The sequence below is a fragment of the Leopardus geoffroyi genome, chromosome D3 (assembly GCF_018350155.1).
Source record: "Leopardus geoffroyi isolate Oge1 chromosome D3, O.geoffroyi_Oge1_pat1.0, whole genome shotgun sequence".
In the NCBI taxonomy this organism is placed as follows: Eukaryota; Metazoa; Chordata; class Mammalia; order Carnivora; family Felidae; genus Leopardus; species Leopardus geoffroyi.
The window spans coordinates 3,100,591-3,118,766 of NC_059339.1; the positions used below are offsets into that span (position 1 = coordinate 3,100,591).

Genomic DNA, 18,176 nt, shown 5'->3' on the forward strand with positions numbered 1-18,176 from the left:
GGAGCCCGACGTGGGGCTCGAACTCACGAACTGCGAGATCATGACCTGAGCGGAAGTCGGCTGCTTAACCGACTGGGCCACCCAGGTGCCCCCGAATTTTCTGATTTGTAATGTTCCCAAAGGTATTTCTTGCTCCTTCAATGTGTTCAAAAGTTCATGGGGGTCTGCTTTCCACTTTCCTTGATAAAAATTAGTGAAGCTTTCACACCCATACTGGTGGCCTCCACAGCAGAGGCATCCCATGTTCCCCCTCCTACAACCCCGAATGTCCCTGTCACCCACTCGAGTAGGGGGCACCCCACCCCAGGCCCAGGCGTGTTCCTGCTGGCTTGTGCCAATTGGAACATCCAGCTGCCCAAGCCCCCGCCGTGGACATGTAGCCCTGGGACCTGGGGGTGGACTTGTGGAGACTCAGACTCTCCTTCTTGCTGGGCTGGAAGTGGAGGGACCAGCAAGGAAAATCCAGCAGGAATGGGAGGTGGACCAAGGCAAGAAGTGGACGCCTGTCCTTACCGTCTGAGCTGCCAAACCCAGCCTGAAGCCTGCCCCACCTCCGGACCCTTGACAGGATGAGCCGCTCAGTCCCCTGCCTCGTCCAGGCAGTTTGCGCTGGCTTTCAGTTACTTAAAGCTGCAAATCTCTGATGCCGCTACGGACAAGGAGCGTAGAGCCTCCACCGTTCACGTTCACCTGCTTGCCACATCAAGCCCTGTGTGAAGCCATCCAGGCTCTGACCACAATCTTATCTTTCCCCCAGGCTCCTCAATCACGAAAACCACAAAGACCTCTGACCTCACAGCCCCTCACCTCCAAGCCGCCCCGCCTCCCACTCCCGGCAAAGATTCCTTTTCCCATCATTGCAGCGATTTTCTTGTCAATACCTTGACCTCTCCTCTCCCCTGGCCTTTTGTATCACACTCGGTGTACCCAGCAAGGCTCCAGCCACCCGCTTAGGCTTGGCCAGGGCTGCAGGGTGAGATGGGGTGGGAGGGCCGTGGCCCCGGGCACCAGCTCCCAGCCCCCTTGCTCGTCATTTCAGGGACCCTTCGCAGCGCAGGGCGCAGCTCCCCCCCCCCCCCCCCATCCTCACTGGAGCGTGCCTCTCTCTTGGCTCCCCTGCGCTTTCCGCCCCGGAAGCCAGGGCCGCCTGGGTCCCAGCCTGGGTGTCTGCCTCTCGCGGCCCGGCTGGGACATGTGTGTCCCGCCCTGGGCCAGGGGTGTTTCTGTGGTCTCGCAGCCCCTGGCGGGACGGCACAGAGGATGTGCCTGGCCCCACTGTGCCATACACACAGGTCCGCGGAACCAGCCCTGTCCTCTCCCAGGCCCTTCCCATCGCTCTCAGACCCCCGCTCTCCCTCGTCCCCCCCCCCCCCACCCCGGTGGCCTCCGCAGCGGCCTGCGGTCCTGTGAGCGCTCCGTGCAGAAACCCTCACGGCAGGGTGATGGGCACTGAGGAGGGCACCTTTCGGGATGAGCACTGGGTGTTGCACGGAAACCAATCTGATAATACGTTTCGTATTAAAAGAAAAAAGAAAAAGAAACCCTCATGGCACATCCACCTGCCAGGCCAGCTGCGCTCTGACCTCTCCCACCCTTCAGTGCCTCTGCTTCTGCCGTCCAAGGGTCCGTGGGCTTCTCCTGCCCTCTGGACCTCCTTGCATATCGTTCCCGTGGCCGGGAATGCCATTCCCACGTCTCTCCGCCCTCACCTAGCTCACCTGCAGGGCTGCAGCATGGTCACTAGACAACTCCTGTATGGACGTGCTCCCCAGAGCGGAAGCAGGCTCGGTGCCCTTCAACCCAGGAGCGGACAGACACAAGGTCATGTGCCCACCACGGGAATGTGGCTCAGCTCTCAGGGGGTCGAACACTGAAACATTCTGCAAAGTCCTCAAAAAGGACCACATGGCGTGTGATTCCACGTAGAGGAATGCCCAGAGGAGACAAATGTACCAGACGGGTAGGGGCCAGGGGCTGGGGGGGCGGGGCTGTTAGTGGGTCTGGGGCATCTCGTGAGATGCGAATGTTCCAGAATTTGACAGAGATGATGGTCACGTCACTTTATGAATACACTAAAAACCACTGAACTGCACACCTTAAAAGTGTGAATGTTTTGGCCTGTGAACTCTAGCCCAATGAAGCACACTGTGGGGGAAAGAAAGTTTCCTTTCCCAGGGGAGCTCCCCAGACCCTCCAGAAGGCCTGCTCCTCTCATCGCCCGGCTCTTCTTGCGCTGATCAAAAGGCAATCGGGTGCCAATGCGGGAATGCTAGAACCTTCCGTAACCACCTGCTGAGCGCTGAGCTGATGCGGTCAGGACTCCGGATGGCCGCAAGCTCAGGAGGGTGGAGGGCAGAGGGCCCCACGGGTAGCACCCTCGGGCACCGTGCCCCCTGGAGATGCTCAACAATAAACATTTCCTGAATGAAAACATTGTGACGTTCAAAAAGTATTACTTCGGGGGAAAAAGAAATGAGACGGCCTCTTCCCCCTGACTTAATGTGAATCCTCAGCTTCCTTGGCATCTGCTGGAGAAAAGCTAGAACACCAGAAAACTTTTCCTTCTCCCCAAACGCTGGGCGGCCGCTGCGGAATCTAGGGCTACCGCAGCGGGGAGCAGCCCGGATTGGGTCCACGCCGCCCTGGGGACACTCCCTTCCTGCCAGCACATCTCCATTCAGGCTTCTGTTTGCCTCTGTTATCTACAGCGGTGCCCAGTCTTGCACACCCTGTTCGGGAAGGAGAAAGAGGACAAGCCGGCAACAGCCTCCGTGCAAAGTCCAGTGCCCCGTGGGTGACACTCGTGCTCATTGGGATGCCAGCACGATCATCCGTGGGCGTCGCTGAGCCTCAGAACGCCCTTCTCGGGCTGGAACAGCCTCAGCCTTTCCCTTCCCTGTGCCCTTGGAAGCCCTGCAGTCAAAGCTCCAGGCACGGCCCCCAGTGCCCCGACAAGAGCTTGGTTCACAGCAGGGGTCAGAAGTCCTTTCCTGGAAATGACCGGAGAGTACACACCTTGGGGCTTGTGGGCAGCTGGTCGCAGTCCAGCCGCTCGGACAGCCACCGCCGTTGGCAAGCAGCGGCCAGCACCACCCCTGGGAGCTGCCACGTCCTCCAGATTGTACTCATAGGACAGGCCCTGCCTCGCTTGGCCCTGGGCCATAACTTTGTCCGGCCTTGATCGAGAAGATTATTTCAAGGGTTCGGAGGACCAGCCTCCCACTCTTGAGACTATGGATCCCCCATGATTTCACGAAAACAACTGTGTGAAAAAAAATATATATATATACATATATATTTTACATCCACTACTCACGCAATTTATTTCTCCACCACCAGTGAAATGAACTTTGTTCCCTAGGTTTCTGACCCTGTTTTTAACTTACCAGAGCACCTCCTAATTGTGACCTTTTTTGTTAAGGGCTAACCTGAACCTATCCGCCTGATTTAGAGGCTTGTCAAGATTGTTGTCAGGTTCTTCTGGGAAATGTTTACAGCTTCAGGGGATTAGAGGTGGGTGGGGAAACCACAGGTCCCCTCTGCCCACCGCTCGGACAGCCAGACCAGCCAACCTTGCGGTTGAATCTGTGCCACAGTGGGGCCAGGGGCTGACTCCCTGACTACGTGTTCACACAGGGGCCCCCAGAACCCCTCCAGTAAACCACAGACCCTCGACACTGGTAATTATTTCTGAGATGCTTTACGCTAATGAACAAATCTAACATTTGCGGTGCTTAGGAAACAACTCCAGATTAGGGTATTTAAAATGCTAATTAACAGCCGGCCCCGGAGCTAGAACACAGAATGAACTGGGGTGCCTCGGTGGCTGTGCTGGTTAAGCATCTGACTCTTGTTTTCAGCTCAGTTCATGATCCCAGCATCGTGGGATCGAGCCCCAATGGGCTCCGCACTGAGCGTGAAGCCTGCTTGAGACTCTCTCTCTCTCTTTCTCTCTCTCTCCCGCCCTTCTCTTTCCCACTTGTTCTGTGATGACAGCTCGGAGCCTGGAGCCTGCTTTGGATTCTGTGTCTTCCTCTCTCTCTGCCCCTCCCCTGCTCGTGCTCTCTCAATAAATAAATAAATGTTAAAAATTTTTTTTCTTTAAAGAACACAAGGTGAGCTCACATGCACAGCACACGGAGGGGTACCTGAAGGGCCACACAGACAGTAAAGAGTGTCCCTGTCTAGTGACTGATCCCCAGACAAACTATTCCCCCCAAACAGCGTCCTCCAAGCTTGCACCTTCAAAAACTCTTCATCTGTCGGGACCCATAAAACGGAGACCTCCCGTTGGCCTGGCCCACGTCCCAAACCTGAGCCTCAGTAGCCAGGAAATGCATCACTTTCGAGGAGACCTAGCACACACCAGTCGGGCCCCTCCGACTGCGTTCAGCTGGCTCACGGGACCCAGGAGCCCCAACCTCCCAGCCGGCCAGGCCTGTCTCCGCCCTATGGTTCTAAGGCTCCACCAAACCCGCTCTTGTCCCCGATCCCTCGGGAAGTTCTCCCCTGCTTGTGAGACGGGGCGGCCCTGCTCCGTGCCTCGTTTTCCCCTGGATAAAGGGCACCAGACCTCTCACTCGATTATTCTAGCTTTGTCATTGACACGATCCACATTCCACAGCCAAGCCCTGTTTATTTTACTCCTGAAATGTGGCAAACCCACACTTAACCTCCTCTGCCCATCCTCATCCACCTTCCAGAATGCAGTCCAAAGGACCTTCTACAACACAGAAGTCAGATAGCTTTTGGTGGCTTAATTCTGTTGGTGGCCCAAAACCGTAGGTCCGGTGTGACGGGGCCCCGCCTACCTCTCCAGCCTTATCTGCCCACCTCAGCCAGAGTGGGTTTTCTCTCAGCACTACTGACATTTGGGGCTGGATCATTCTCCACTGTGGGGACCACCCCAGGCATCATAGGCTGTTCAGCAGCACCCTGGCCTCTACCCACTGGATGCCAGTGGTCTCTCACACCCAGTGTAACAACCAAAAATGTCTCCAGACAAGGCCCAATGTCCCCCGGGGGACAAAACTGCTCCTTCCTCCTCTGCACATCCTTCTGGCCCCTGATCCCATTAAGAATCACTCATCTAGCATATCGGGCATTGCTAAGGCCGCACAACTCGGGTCTGAAAGGGATGCGCTCTCCCCCATGGTCCTGCCCGCTGCCCCTTTGCCTAGGACACCGTCCTCCCTGTACGTCCAGCCTTCCCCACCTGGCCAGTTAGGGCCCATGGTATCATGAATCGCTCACATTTATTAAATGCATACTGAGCACCAGGCCCTGTTGTAAATGCTGAAAATGTACGAACTCGCATTTAAACCTCCTAAGGAACCTATGAGGCAGGTCATATCAGTAGCCCCTCTTTGTGGATAAGAACTCTGAGCAGCAAAGCTCAGGTGACCAGACCTACGTCGCACGTGCTGGGGAGCCCGCAAGTGAAGGCAGGAAGCCCTGCCCCAGAGTTTGTGTTTTCCACCGGTCTGTGTGTTTCCCCTAGCCTGGGATGGATCACCCACCTCCCTGCTCTCAGGACACCTCACCTCTACCTGCCTATGGATGTACTCATGACAATTCAGCGTCCCTACTTATGGACAGGGGGTTAACTTACAACTACAAACAGATGCACCAGAAGGGGCCCCGTTTTTCTCTGTAAAGCTCCAATCTTATCTAACTCAGACACCCTCCTCTGCTAGATTGAAGGGAACCCCAATCTTACGCATTTGGGGGTCTCCCTCCCCCACTGTCCAGGGTCACTTGAGGGTCAGAGGGGTCTTTGGCTCTGGCTCCACAAGAACCTCTGTCATCATAGGGACCTCCGTCCCCTCCCCTTCCAGGACACCTGGCATTCTCCTCAAGGAACCTCCGTTTTTACAAGACACAAGACGCCTTTGGCAACCTCAGATTTTTCTTTTTCTGCAATCCCTCCAGGGCGAAGGGCAGACAAAGCTGGCCCTGAACAGACCAAAGCACAAAGAACAATTGTTGTCATGCTTCATGAAGCACATCTGGGAAGAGAGCAGAGTCACTCAGGGGCCCCGCACCCCAGCTAAAGGCCAGCGGTCTCACTGGACATGCCTGCCTCCTTCTGCTAACGGCCCCCTGGCTGGGAGCGCCTGGGGGCCTTTGGAATCCTGAGGTTCACATGGACAGTTCACATCCAGAGCCAAACGGTAAAGAAAGACATGCTTTCTCTGGCTCCCTGTGGGACCTGGCCTCTCTCTCTGACACCCTTTCCCGGCACTCGCCCCCTGACTCGTGTCTTCCAGAGAGCCTGGCCTTCCTTCTGGCTCTCAGGCATGTCGAGCTGGCCTCGGGACCCGTGCTCGTGCTATTACCCGCCTCCCCAGCTGTCCTCCCAGATCTCAGGGACTGCCTCGCTCGGTCACAGAGGTCTCAGCTTAAATGTCACCATCTCAGAGAGCCTCCCCTAAGCCCACGGCACTAATCACCATCTGGAGCTGCCTCCTTTACTTCTCTTCACTCCCGTAGAGTCTCTCCCCTGCTGGCACGTGCTCCACGAGAGCAGAGGCCACCCTGCCCTCCTCACTGTGGGTGCCCATGAGTGAAGCAGGGTCACTGCCATCCCACGGCAGATAAACCCGAATGATACCCATCCTCACCGCGAAATCCTAATCGCCAAGCTCGGAAAACTGATGTACCCTCTACCCGTCATGAGAGAGGATCCTGCTGGTCTCCATCTTTAGAAGACCTGTAACATGTTTCAGTGGAAAGGGACGTTAAAGGGCGGGCTTTGCCCCGATGGCTCATTTTAATGATGGGGAAGCTGACCGGCAGAGGGGAAGTAAATTAAGAAATTTCATGAAGCAAGCCGGTTCAAAAAAAGAAGAAGAAGTTTCCATTAAGCCCAGGCAGCAATCTGCTCCCGCCCCCCCCCGGGGAGGCTCACAGGCCAGTGAGGAGGAGAGAACAAGTCCCCAGGGAAACAAAGGACAAGACAATTGCAGAAGTGAGTGTGGAGCAGGTAACCACCCTGCAAGAGGAAGATGCGCCCAGACAGCGCGGGGGTGGGGTGGGGTGGGGTGGGGGGCGCCGGGAGGCCCCCGCGGGCGGCAGGGCCCCGAGCAATGACGCCCCCGCTCCCCCCTCCCCCCCCTCCCCCGGCGCCCACCCAACGAGGAGGGCAGGCCCGCACGTGTGCCGCGCCCTGGGCTGCAAACCCTCCCGAAGCCCGGGCTTCGGCGGACCCTCCTGCACCCAGGATTCCGCGCCAACGCCACTCCGGCCGCGAGGCCTCCCGGAGCATCCTGCCCAAAGGGCTCCCGTGCACAGAGCGGTCCCTGCCCCATCAGATAATGCTGCGCGTGTCACCGCGTGCGGCCCTGCGCTTCCTCGCTGTCTTCTGCCCACCGCAATGTAGGCGCCGCGCAGTCCCCAGACCTGGGCGCTCCGGGGACGCGGAAGCCAGGCACGCCGGGACCCGCGTGGGGACCCCCCCCGGACCCCCCTCCCCCAGCGGCCCGTGGGGGCGGCGCGTGCGGCGGGCCCGGGAGCCGGGAGCGGCGGTCCAGGCCCCGCGCGCGCACAGGCCCCACGCGCGCCGAGCCCGTCCGTTTGTGCGCGCGGTCTGGGGGGGCCGGGGGCCCAGGAGCGCCCCGCGCCGGCACCTACCGGACGCGCTCGGCCGTGACGGCGTTGCCCGTGTGCCGCCGCAGCACGGCCAGGAACAGGAGCCGCATGCCGCCGCCGCCCGGCCATCGACCGCCCGCCGCCGCCGACCAGGCCCAGGGCGGGGGCGGGGCCGGGGACGCGGACTCGGACCCCGGCGGCGGGCGGTGGCGCTCGCTCGGTCGGTTCCGCCCGCCGCTCCCGAGGCCTCGCCCGCGCTCGCCGGTTCGGCGCTGGGGTCCCAAGCGCGCGCGCGGGGTGGGGGGCGGGAGGGAGGGAGCGCGACACCGCTCCCGCGGGACCGGCACCCCGGGTTCCTCGGGGCCCCTCCCAGGGGAACCAGAAGAGACCAGGGCTGGACCCTCAGGGGTCCAGGGGAAACCGTGGGTCCGCTCTTACAGGGACCAGGTGTGGCTGTGGGTCTGCTCCCAAGGGGGCCAGGCTGTAGGTCTGCTCCCTTGGGGACCAGCAGCAGAGGGGATCTGGGGCCCCCTCCCACAGGGACCAGGGTTGGTCACGCCCCCCACCTCCAGCCCCCTGGGACCAGGGGTAGTTGCGGTTGCTCCCATGGGATGTATGAGGCGCTGGGTCTCTTTCCACAGGGGCCAGCAGCAGGGGTGACTGTAGGTTCCCTCCCTCAGGAGCCAGAGGCGGCCACGGAAGGACTGGCATCCGCACCCGGGTGGCCAGCGTCTGCCCGATGGGTATCAGCACCAGGGATCTATGATGATGCTTGAGAAATCAGATAGGAAGCCATCATCAGGCCACAACTGACCAGATCTAAGAGGCAACCGACCCCTTTAGATGTGTTAAGGATAAACTGGGCTATATTGAGCTTTTCTAAGTTCATTTGAGCACAAGTTGATTGCAGTGGAGAAGTACTAAACTGGAAGAGGTTGGGGCGGGACAGGAGCTCCGGGAGAGACCTGTACACAGAAAATGCTGACGCAAAGCCAGATGGTTAATTGGCTACAGCCTGAGGCCTAGTTGGCTGTCTCCGATTGGTTGTTCTTACATTTCGATTCCGTAACCTTAACCTTGAGGCCTTTACAGGCTCCCTCCGGGCTTATTCACATCAGCACCAAGGCATCAGAGCCCCGTGGGTCTAGTGGCCTTTGTTTAATTTAACTTCAATTCCTTCATGATCTCCATTTCAATTCCTGTTTTAAGAAGAATCTGAAGCTTATTTCTCGGCTCCACAGTCACTAGGGACGCAGGTTTCTTTCTAACTCCAGCATCCCAGTGTTTGGCCTCTGTTCCCAGCAGGGCCACAAGGTGAAGCTTGAGTGCTGAAGCCCCACCCATCACATTCACCTTCCAGGCAGCAGGGAGCAGGGGCAAAAGGGCACAGCAAAATGACACTTTTACTTTTAAGAGCTCCTCCTGGAGTGTCACCCAGCCCTGAGGCCTTTATCTTACTGTGTACCTGGCCACATCTTCTATCCAGGGCAGCTGGGAAACGTAGCGCGACTGCTGGGCACATTATCACCCTGAATCAAATGGCAGTCACTTAGCAATAACAGGTTCCAGGGGCTTGTATGTGGACAGATCTTTTCCAGGGCAAGGCACTCCACCCACTAACAAGCCCATATCAAAGATGATGGCTTGTGTAAACGCCCTGACCGCCGTGCTGGGACCCTTCCCAATCCTCCTACCCCTGAGTCTGAGCTTAGTCACGGCTCCAACCTCCCCCTTGCTTGGAAGATGTCATCGGTAGGGTAGGCACCGGGTAGATGTTTGTTGAATTAAGTGAAATCATTGAATTTGCACTGCTGTGAAATTTTGTTCCCACGATGATGCATTCCTGATTTAAAAAAAAAATTTTTTTTTAATGTTTATTTATTTTTGAGACAGAGAGAGACAGAGCATGAGCAGGGAAGGGGCAGAGAGAGAGGGAGACACAGAATCCGAAGCAGGCTCCAGGCTCTGAGCTGTCAGAACAGAGCCCGATGCGGGCTCGAACTCATGGACCGTGAGATCATGACCCGAGCCAAAGCTGGACGCTTAACCGACTGAGCCACCCAGGCGCCCCTCCTGATTTTTTAATGGAAGTCAGTGTTGCTATAGGATTTGCTGGGCTGAAATTCACTGTCGTTGGATTTTTCTGGCATACACCTGTTCTGTAGGGTAGGAGATTCTGACAGATCTTTGGGGGCCCATTTCTTTGTTCATTCATTGCTTCCGTGTGCCCATTTAGGAGACAAAAGAAGGACTGTAAACAGTATCATAGCTAATTAGTTCATTTTGGTGAAGTCTTTTGTGATTCTCCCAAGTAGGCAGTGAAAAGGGTTCAAAGACAAATGTGGTACCACGGGATGACATAGAAATAATTAGTGGGGTGGGGCACGACTAGGACAGAAAAGGTCGTAAGCATCTCTTACGCTTCTCCAGATGCTTCTAACACAAGGGTCTTAAAATATATGTAAAGCAAAATCTATTTCTTCTTTCATCATAGTGTTTGCTTAGACTATTTCTCCAGTTCACGGCACCAGGAAAAACGAAACTATGTTATTTGCCCCGTGTAAAAGTGATCGCATTTTCAGGGCGAGATACTGACTTTAGAAATGGCTCATGATAAAAATCAACCCTTGACATCTTTCTCTCTCTCTCTCTCTTTTTGCTTCATGACATTAACAAACGAGGTACGCTCCTTCTGTTTTTCTATCAGGTTCCAGTCTCTGCACCGTCTTTGTCCCCCCACCACAGTACTGAGAACTACAAATGTGGCGTGCGGGGTGGGGGGCGGGGATCTGCCTAAAAACAGAAGACACATGTACAACTGTGGTTTAAGTGCCCTGGTTAGGTTTCCTTTTTCTGGCTTTCCGGACAGCACTTGACATGATCAAATGCAAAAGAAAGCCGCAGGTCTAAAGTAACTGGTTTCTTCTAGTGTTGCTTGGCGAACGGGGCGGGGGGGTGGGGGGGGGGGTGGGTGGGTGGGAATGGGGAGTCAACCAGAACCAGACGATCTTCCCTTCGAGCTTTCAGCAAAAAGCAAGCAGCCCTTTCTTCCCACTGCTGTTCTGAAGGTGGGGCGTGGTGGGTTCTTAACTCTTCAGCACAAGGAAGCTCATCCCCAAGATTCTCATCATCGCCACACGAGATGGTCCGCGTGAACGCACCGTTGCTGCTCTATGGCCCCATGGGTCTCGTAACACAAGAGACAAAGGTCCACGTCAGAGGCTGATGAAAGGGAAGACATTTCACTTGCTGCTAGTAACAACCTGTTGTATGCTGAGAGCCGTATTTATTCTTTAAATTTTTTCGTTTGTGTTAAACGCCCACATATGTTTAGCACATACAGATACACAAAACAGAATTTAAAAATCACACCGAATCCCACCACCCTGAGGTAAACACTATGAGCACTTGGGTCTCAGGTTTCTCCAGAGTCTGTGAATCTAATCACGAAAACAGTCGCACCCCCCACCCCCCTGCGGCCGCCAGGGTTGCAGGCACTGGGCAGTTGACTCCCCCACCAGGCCTCCCCCCACCCTGGACGGTAGGCACTACTGTTCTCAGCCCTTTACAGATGAAGGAACGGAGACTCAAGAAGGTAGGATGTCTCCCAGAGTAGCAGACAGAACGGATGCTGCGGTCCCTTTGACTTGGCTATACGGACACGGTATTGTGTTGTCGACTTTCATTGCTTTGGTTTGTGCTTGTCATTGCGTTACAAAAAGTAAAAATGCTTTACACGGGTTGGGTTTTTGTTGTTGTTCTGTTGTTATTTGCTCTTTTTCACTTTTACTTAATATATCGCGGCAGGCACAGTGCTAACCTGGCCCCAAGATTTCCAGCCTCCTGATGCGTGTCACCTTCCAGTTATTCAATCAAACGCCCAACCAGGTGGTGGGGTGAGGAGAATCTGTAGGTTAAGCTCCCAATCAGTCGCCCTTAAAATGGAGAGATTATGCGGGGCGAGTCTCATCCAGGAACTGTCCCTTTAAAGGTGCTGGGCATTTCCTGATGTCAACAAGGCTCTGGTGTGAGAGGGACGCGAGGTTGGGGAGATTCTCTGCTGCTGCCCTTGGGGCCCACGGCGGCCACGAGCACGAGCACGGAGCAGAGGCAGGCCCTTGGGGCGGAGGCCACCCCCAGGCCCCCACTTGACAGCTGGCAGGAAACTGGCACCTTCACCGCCTGCCTCAACGCACTAGATCCTGCCACGGCCACGGGAACCAGAAAGAGCTCCAGATGAGACCTCACTTCTGCTGTGCGAGACCCTGAGCTGAGAACCAGTCAGCCACGCCCAGGCTCCTGACTCGCACAAGCGTGGGCTGGTGGTGCTGCCGTCGCTACAGCTGTGGTGATTTGTTTAGTAACAAGAGAAAACAAATACAGTGTGTCCTAAATGGTTTCCACCTCAGAACCCTGTATCCTCTGAGGAAGGACAGCTTCCCAGTGTCCCCATGTGCTACAATCAATGCCTTCCTCCTGTACAGCTGTGCTGCTCCCAATCCTGCTAATCGAGGCAACATTGCGACGAACGTTTTACAGCTAAGTCTCTGTGCATTCTAAATTCCTGGAAATGGCACTGCCCACAGAGTGTCGGCGAATGTGGTTTTGAAATGAACACCCACTGCCCTCTAGAAACATTGCACCAAACGTATCTCCCCATTGGCCATTTATGGGCACACACACTTCACTTCCCCCAAACTGCCTTTCAGTTCAAGTGACGTGTCCCGTCTTTCTGCGTTTTTAAATTATTAGTGTTAACTTTTTTTTTCCCCTTTGAAGCGCATTTTTTAAAAAAATGTGTGTGCATGTGTGTAATGTGTATGCGTGTGTAATGCGTGCGTGTGCAATGCTTGGGTAAGCCCGTGTAATGCATATGTGCGTGTGTAAGGTGCATGCATGCATGTGTAATATGTGTGTGCGTGTAATGTGTGTGCACGTGGGTGTAAATTGTGTGCATGCATGTGTGCCTATTGCTTGTATTATTAGCTGGAACTTTTCCACTGCAAGGGACAAAAGTCACACTTGCTTAATCAGAAAGAGAAATTATGGGGTCACAATTGAATGTCCAGGAAAAAACCTACTTTAAGCGATGGGCAGAACCTAGACCCAGAAATGTCTTTCACTGCTTAGCCCGGATTAGACCAACTTGGGTCACCATCCCATCTTTGAGCCAATCACGTAGCTCAACAGAGTGGACAGGCTTAGGTCACATGACCACACCCCGCCCAGGGGAGGCCAGTCCTGCCTGCACCACAGGGGGCACAGGTTAACCCAAGAAAGAAGGTGCTGCCCTCAGAATAGATGCTGAGCAGGGCCACGGGGCAGCCCGTCCTCCAGAACGCCCGGACACTCACTTTGCGCGTTTTATTTACTGGATGTTTACCCAATACATCCCATAGGACTCCCAAGAACTGGTAGAATGAACACACTAAGTTTGTCATACGTATTTTAAGTACTTTTTAAGTTTGTTTGCTGTCAACAGCAATTACCCTCTTTTACACAAAGAAGTTTTAAGTCTTTATGTAGTCAGACACTTAACAGTCTTCTGTTATGGCCTGTGGCTTTACTATTAGGCTTAGGAAAACATTCTCTGCCCTAAGAGTTTCCGTTTGCCAACGTTTTTAATTAATGCTTTTTCTTTTATTTCTCCATGACAATATTTTAACCATCTGGAATTGATGCTGGTTCGGAGTGTGAAAACTGTTTTTCCCACATGTAATAGTTGCTTATTCCGATAGAATTCATTGAATACTCCGTGCTTTTCTCCATGGGTTGGAAATGCCTTTATTACCATTTGCTGAATTATTTTATGTGTGTTTTGATGGTCTTTCCTGCGTGTTCCTCTTCACTGACCTTTTCTGTGAGGCCTAATCTAAAAACCAAACAAATACACTTAGAGGTACCGATTACCTAGTTTATGACTGCAATAGGGATTAAGACACTCGTGAGGAGTTGTAGAGTGGTGGTTATGACAGGGTGGTTAGGTGTGGTCCCACACCTGGCACGTCTTCAAAAGGGAGGAAGGGGAAGTTCCTGATCTTTCATTTTCCCCCTCTCTCCTACCTTCCCTCTCTGCCGGTGAATGCCTGGCTGTTGCAGATGGCCCGGGCTTTTTTTAAAGCACATGAGAACATAACCCCAAGAAGCAGCGGTCGTTACGCACAAGGGTCAGGTAAAATGAGTGCTTAAAAAAAGGCAAAGCCAACAAACCCGACTTCCTGGCCATGCACTCTCACCTCCCCGGTAAAAAGAAAACACACATCATTCCGAGAGCTGAATTAATTCACGCAGCGCAGGCAGCTGAGTTTGGCTTTGTTGTGGGCCAAAGAATGGAAGGCCTGACTCCACCCCGGGGGCTGACTGTGCCTCTACTGCTAATCTTTTCTGCTTCTGCCTAGATTCTCTGCAGCCAGACCGAACCGTTACAACAGGGACTCCCTGAAATAACCAGAACTTATGACAAGTCTGTCCCGGAGGAGAGTCCAAAGATTGACAGGATGGCCTGACTGTAACGTTGCTGACGCCTCCCACCACGGTCTGGTGCACAGAGACCAGCAGGGCCTGTCGTGGTCCCCAGGATGGAACCGGGGAGCAGAAAAGCAGAAGCATGGGCCACAAGCGCTGACACCGAGCCGTCGCACCTTGGGGACTACGGTTGACTGGTGACAACGGACGGCACAGAACATCCGTGATGGCTAGCTGTGAACCGGCGTTTTGGGGAAGCCGAAACTGTGAGTAAACAGGTACGACTGTCTGGAAACAAGGGGCGAGCCACGCAGAGATGAAATGAGCCGCAGAAATATTATGAAAAGGTCAGAGAGGTTCGACCGCCCCTGAAATGTGCTCAGTCTCTGATGGCTTCTGAATTCACTCCATCAGATCGCACCTCCTCCCAGGGGACAGGGCAGTGCTGGAGCAGGGAAGGGTCCTGTGTCTGACAGCCAGTGGAGCACCCCAGTCCACACCCCCAGCGCCCTTGCAGTTAAGGCTCGCTTTCCCACAGGGCCCTTGAGGCGAAGAGGCTGTGACAAAGCTGTACTCTGTAAAATGACGGACGCCATACTTATCCCCCAGACGCCAGCTGTGCGACTCAGGTCATTTACTCATTTATTTTCGGTTCAAAGGAGAGACTCACACAGTCACTTCCAGGAACAGGCACGTATTATGAGTCTACTCCACACAGTGGTGAGCCGTCAACTTGTATCAATTATTTAGTGTTACAATCACTGGGGCTTAGCACAGGGGCTCAGAACGCATGGGCTGCAGGGGCCAGGCAGGAGCTCGAAGCACAAACTGGCCCAATGTGAGACAACAATCAGGCTGCCCTCTCCTTTTATGCTCTTTTTTTTTTTTTAACGTTTATTTATTTTTGAGACAGAGAGAGACAGAGCATGAACGGGGGAGGGTCAGAGAGAGGGAGACACAGAATCTGGAACAGGCTCCGGGCTCTGAGCCGTCAGCACAGAGCCTGATGCGGGGCTCGAACTCACAGACCGCGAGATCACGACCTGAGCCAAAGTCGGACGCTTAGCCGACTGAGCCACCCAGGCGCCCCCTCTCCTTTTATGTTCTTACTTTTTAACAGAATCATGACGGGTGAGTCTTGGCTACAAGTAACAGAACACCCAGCACGTGGCCTAAAGTGTACGATTTGTGATCTTTCACTACCTAACTTCTCCCTGATTCTCTACCGTGCTGTCCACATCCCCAGCTGGTTCGTCTCGGGAGTGTGAGACAGCTGCCAGCAGCAATGAGGGCCTCAGGCTTCCTAATCCATATCCCCCTTGGAAGAATGTCTCTCTGGCAGGCCTGGTACAAGAGTCCTCTCTTTCAGCCTGACCGGGCCAATTTACGTCATTTGTCCTCTGCTGGGCCCTGGGGGAACGTCGCGTCTCGACGGGGTAGAGTCTGGGTTTCAGAAGAGGCATGACAGACTAGCATTGGTTTTGACTAGTCGGATCCAGAAACAAAGATGAAGTTAGCTTCTCCTGAGCGACACGGTTAGCTGGTGGGGAGCGGGCTGGGGGAGGACAAATGGAGAACAGACAGCCAAGTGGAATCAGGATTCTGTTTGCAGGACAGGCGGGTGGGCGTGTTGGACAGGCAGTAACTGGTCGTGCCCACTGCACATCCGTATAGGGCGGCACTGACCAACAGAACTTTCTGCAGTGGTGGGGTAATCCACACCATTCTGCTCACCACGGAAGCATCAAACACACGAGGCCATTGGGCACTTGAAGTGTGGCGGCTGTGATCGGAGAAGCTGCCAGAACTTCCTAAGGTTTAGGCCCAGACCCAGCCCAGGGACGCTCCGCCATCATTCTCTTCACCGAAGCAAGTCACGGGGCCGGGGCTGTGCGTGAAAAATCACTGCAAACAAACCGGAACGCTTCTTCCAGTTGGACTCTTTTGCAACCTCAAGATGTCAGAGACTGCAGTGCAGACCAGACCTCCCCAGGACCAGGAAGTGCCACACTTCCTCAGTGTACATCCTGAACTCCAACTCCTGCCCCCACTTTGTTCACTTAGCTTTACACTTCTCAGTGGAGATCATCCAGTTGGGTTAGTCTGCTGTCATCCAAAATGGCACATCTGTATCGGGCGGAGTTTCACAAGAACTCATCTCACGAACCGCGTCGAATGGCTTAATTTTTATCCCGTGTTTACCCTGCACTTTGCCCGAGAGTGGCGATTGTATCAGTCTCTTGAACAAATACTTGAAGGTTCTGTCTCACGTACCAGCCAGAGGAAGGAAGGAGCACTGCACTACTTACTTTAGGTAAAAGCCTCGTATGTAAGACTGAGCTCCACCGGGGCGTCTGGAGGGCTCAGCTGGTTGGGCGCCCGACTCTTGATTTCAGCTCAGGTCATGATCTCATAGTTTGTGGGCTCAAGCCCCGTGTCTGGCTCCACACTCTCAGTGCTTGGGATTCTCTCCCTCCCTTTCTCTTGCCCCTCCCGTGCTCTCTCTCTCAAAACAAATGAATACACTTAAAAAAAATAAATAAATAAGACTGAGCTCTACTGCCTACTACGTGTGTGATCCTGGAGAGGAATCTTAAGTGGTTTGCCTTTTAGTTAAATTTGGATACTAACATGCTGTAGAAATCACAGGGGTCTCAAAAAAGCAAACAAAAAACACCAAGAAAACAATGAATATAAAATATTATTTGGGCACCATTTAAACTTCAAACATCCACTCAATCATCCAATTCCATACATAGTTATCGTGGTGGGGGTTGTGGTAGATTCTAGAAATACAGTAACGGACAAACAAAATCACAGCCCTCCCTGGTTTGAAGACTGACATTAAATCGTTTTGCAAAATATGTAATCGTAAAGTAAAAGAGTATTGTGAAAACAACACGCAGCGAGTACTCTAAAGACGTATGAAAAGGGATGCGACCTATTCTGGGAGGACCAGGAATGTGACATTGATTGAGGACAATTAGCATTAATGGATTGGATGGGAAGGTCCTACACTGTCATTCAATGATTCTCTCTTTAAAGGGTAGTAAGTATTTATCTCCTGCCTGCTGTGCCAGCACTGTGTGAGGCATTTCTCAGCCAGATGACCTACCGGAAAGCCCACTCCCCAGGTAATGGCTCCATCCTTCTCTTGGCTGGCCTCAAAGAGGGAGGAAGGAAGAGGCAACGGTCTCACACGAACGGCCATCATCCAGCTGTGGGTCCCAATATCTCAAGCCATGCCGGGGCCGTTTCTGGAGGACGCTCTTCCCCTCCACCATATGCCAGTGGTCACTACTGCAGGTGCTGTGGGCGTGGTGAAGAATAAGACACATGAGATCCCTGCCACCATGGAACTTAAACTTGTGGGGACCAGTACAAGCCAGGGAGGACAAAGGGATACAGAAAAAAAACATGACAGGTGCTATGCAGAAACTAAAACAAGGCAATGGGATGGGGTGGGATGCACTTCAGATGGGATGGTGGAGAAATGCTTGCAAGGATGGACGCTTGAGCTGAGTGTTGAGGGAAAACGGGACGCCAGCCAACAGACAAGGAAGCAAACTCGGCGCCTGACTTGTCCTGGGGCAGCGGCTCTTCATGGGGAGATGTTTCCTGGGGGCCATCTGGGGACCGTCTGCACACAGGGTGCTTGCCACTCTGGGGGACGGGGGTGGAACCGGCCCCCGAAGGACAGCAGAGGCTAGGAGTGCCGCTCACCGACCTACCGTGCAGAGGCGGCCCCAATCGTCAGCGCTGCACCTGCACGGGAACCCCGTGCCGGGGCAGGAAAGAGCCCGCAGGCAGGCGCCAGCTTTGCAAATCATCCTGGAAGACCGGCAGAGCCCGAAGCCGCCATATGGGGGTCTGTCTACGCTTTCGTAGGCGGAGGTCGGCGACCTCGGAGTGACAGGAACAATTCCGCTTTTAAAACCTCGTAGATGGCAACGCCCTGGGCCCGGGGCCCCACTCCCGGCAGAAGCTGACCCACGGCCCGGCCGGGCTTCCGGGCGGAACCGGAAGTCGCCAGCGACGGCCAATGGGGGCGCCGAGGGGCGGGTCTCGCGAGAAGCCAGGTAGAGGCAGCGACCAATGGGGGTTCCGGGGGGGGCGGGCCG

The 18,176-nt window shown here is 54.5% G+C and overlaps 1 protein-coding gene and 1 long non-coding RNA gene across 7 annotated transcripts in view; one reads left to right on the forward strand and one right to left on the reverse strand.

Annotated features, from left to right (window-relative positions):
* Positions 1 to 18,147, reverse strand: part of GLT1D1 (glycosyltransferase 1 domain containing 1) — a 93,022-nt gene extending 74,875 nt beyond the window's left edge. Inside the window, exons 1-2 of one of the 6 annotated variants that reach the window (XM_045459613.1) lie at positions 17,787 to 18,147; positions 17,171 to 17,364 (exon numbers count right to left, since the gene is read on the reverse strand). In XM_045459613.1, the coding sequence (XP_045315569.1) occupies positions 17,171 to 17,202 (32 nt within the window). In that variant the 5' untranslated portion in view covers positions 17,203 to 17,364; positions 17,787 to 18,147. Of the gene's footprint in view, positions 1 to 6,623; positions 6,743 to 7,632; positions 7,775 to 17,170; positions 17,365 to 17,786 lie in introns of those variants that run through there. The other 5 variants (XM_045459615.1, XM_045459611.1, XM_045459612.1 and 2 more) reach the window with 5 other exon arrangements.
* LOC123588515 lies at positions 6,841 to 8,468 on the forward strand. The gene is made up of 2 exons (XR_006707891.1): positions 6,841 to 6,985; positions 8,232 to 8,468. It is a non-coding gene; the product is annotated as an uncharacterized LOC123588515 (long non-coding RNA).
* Positions 18,148 to 18,176: the final 29 nt, after the last annotated feature.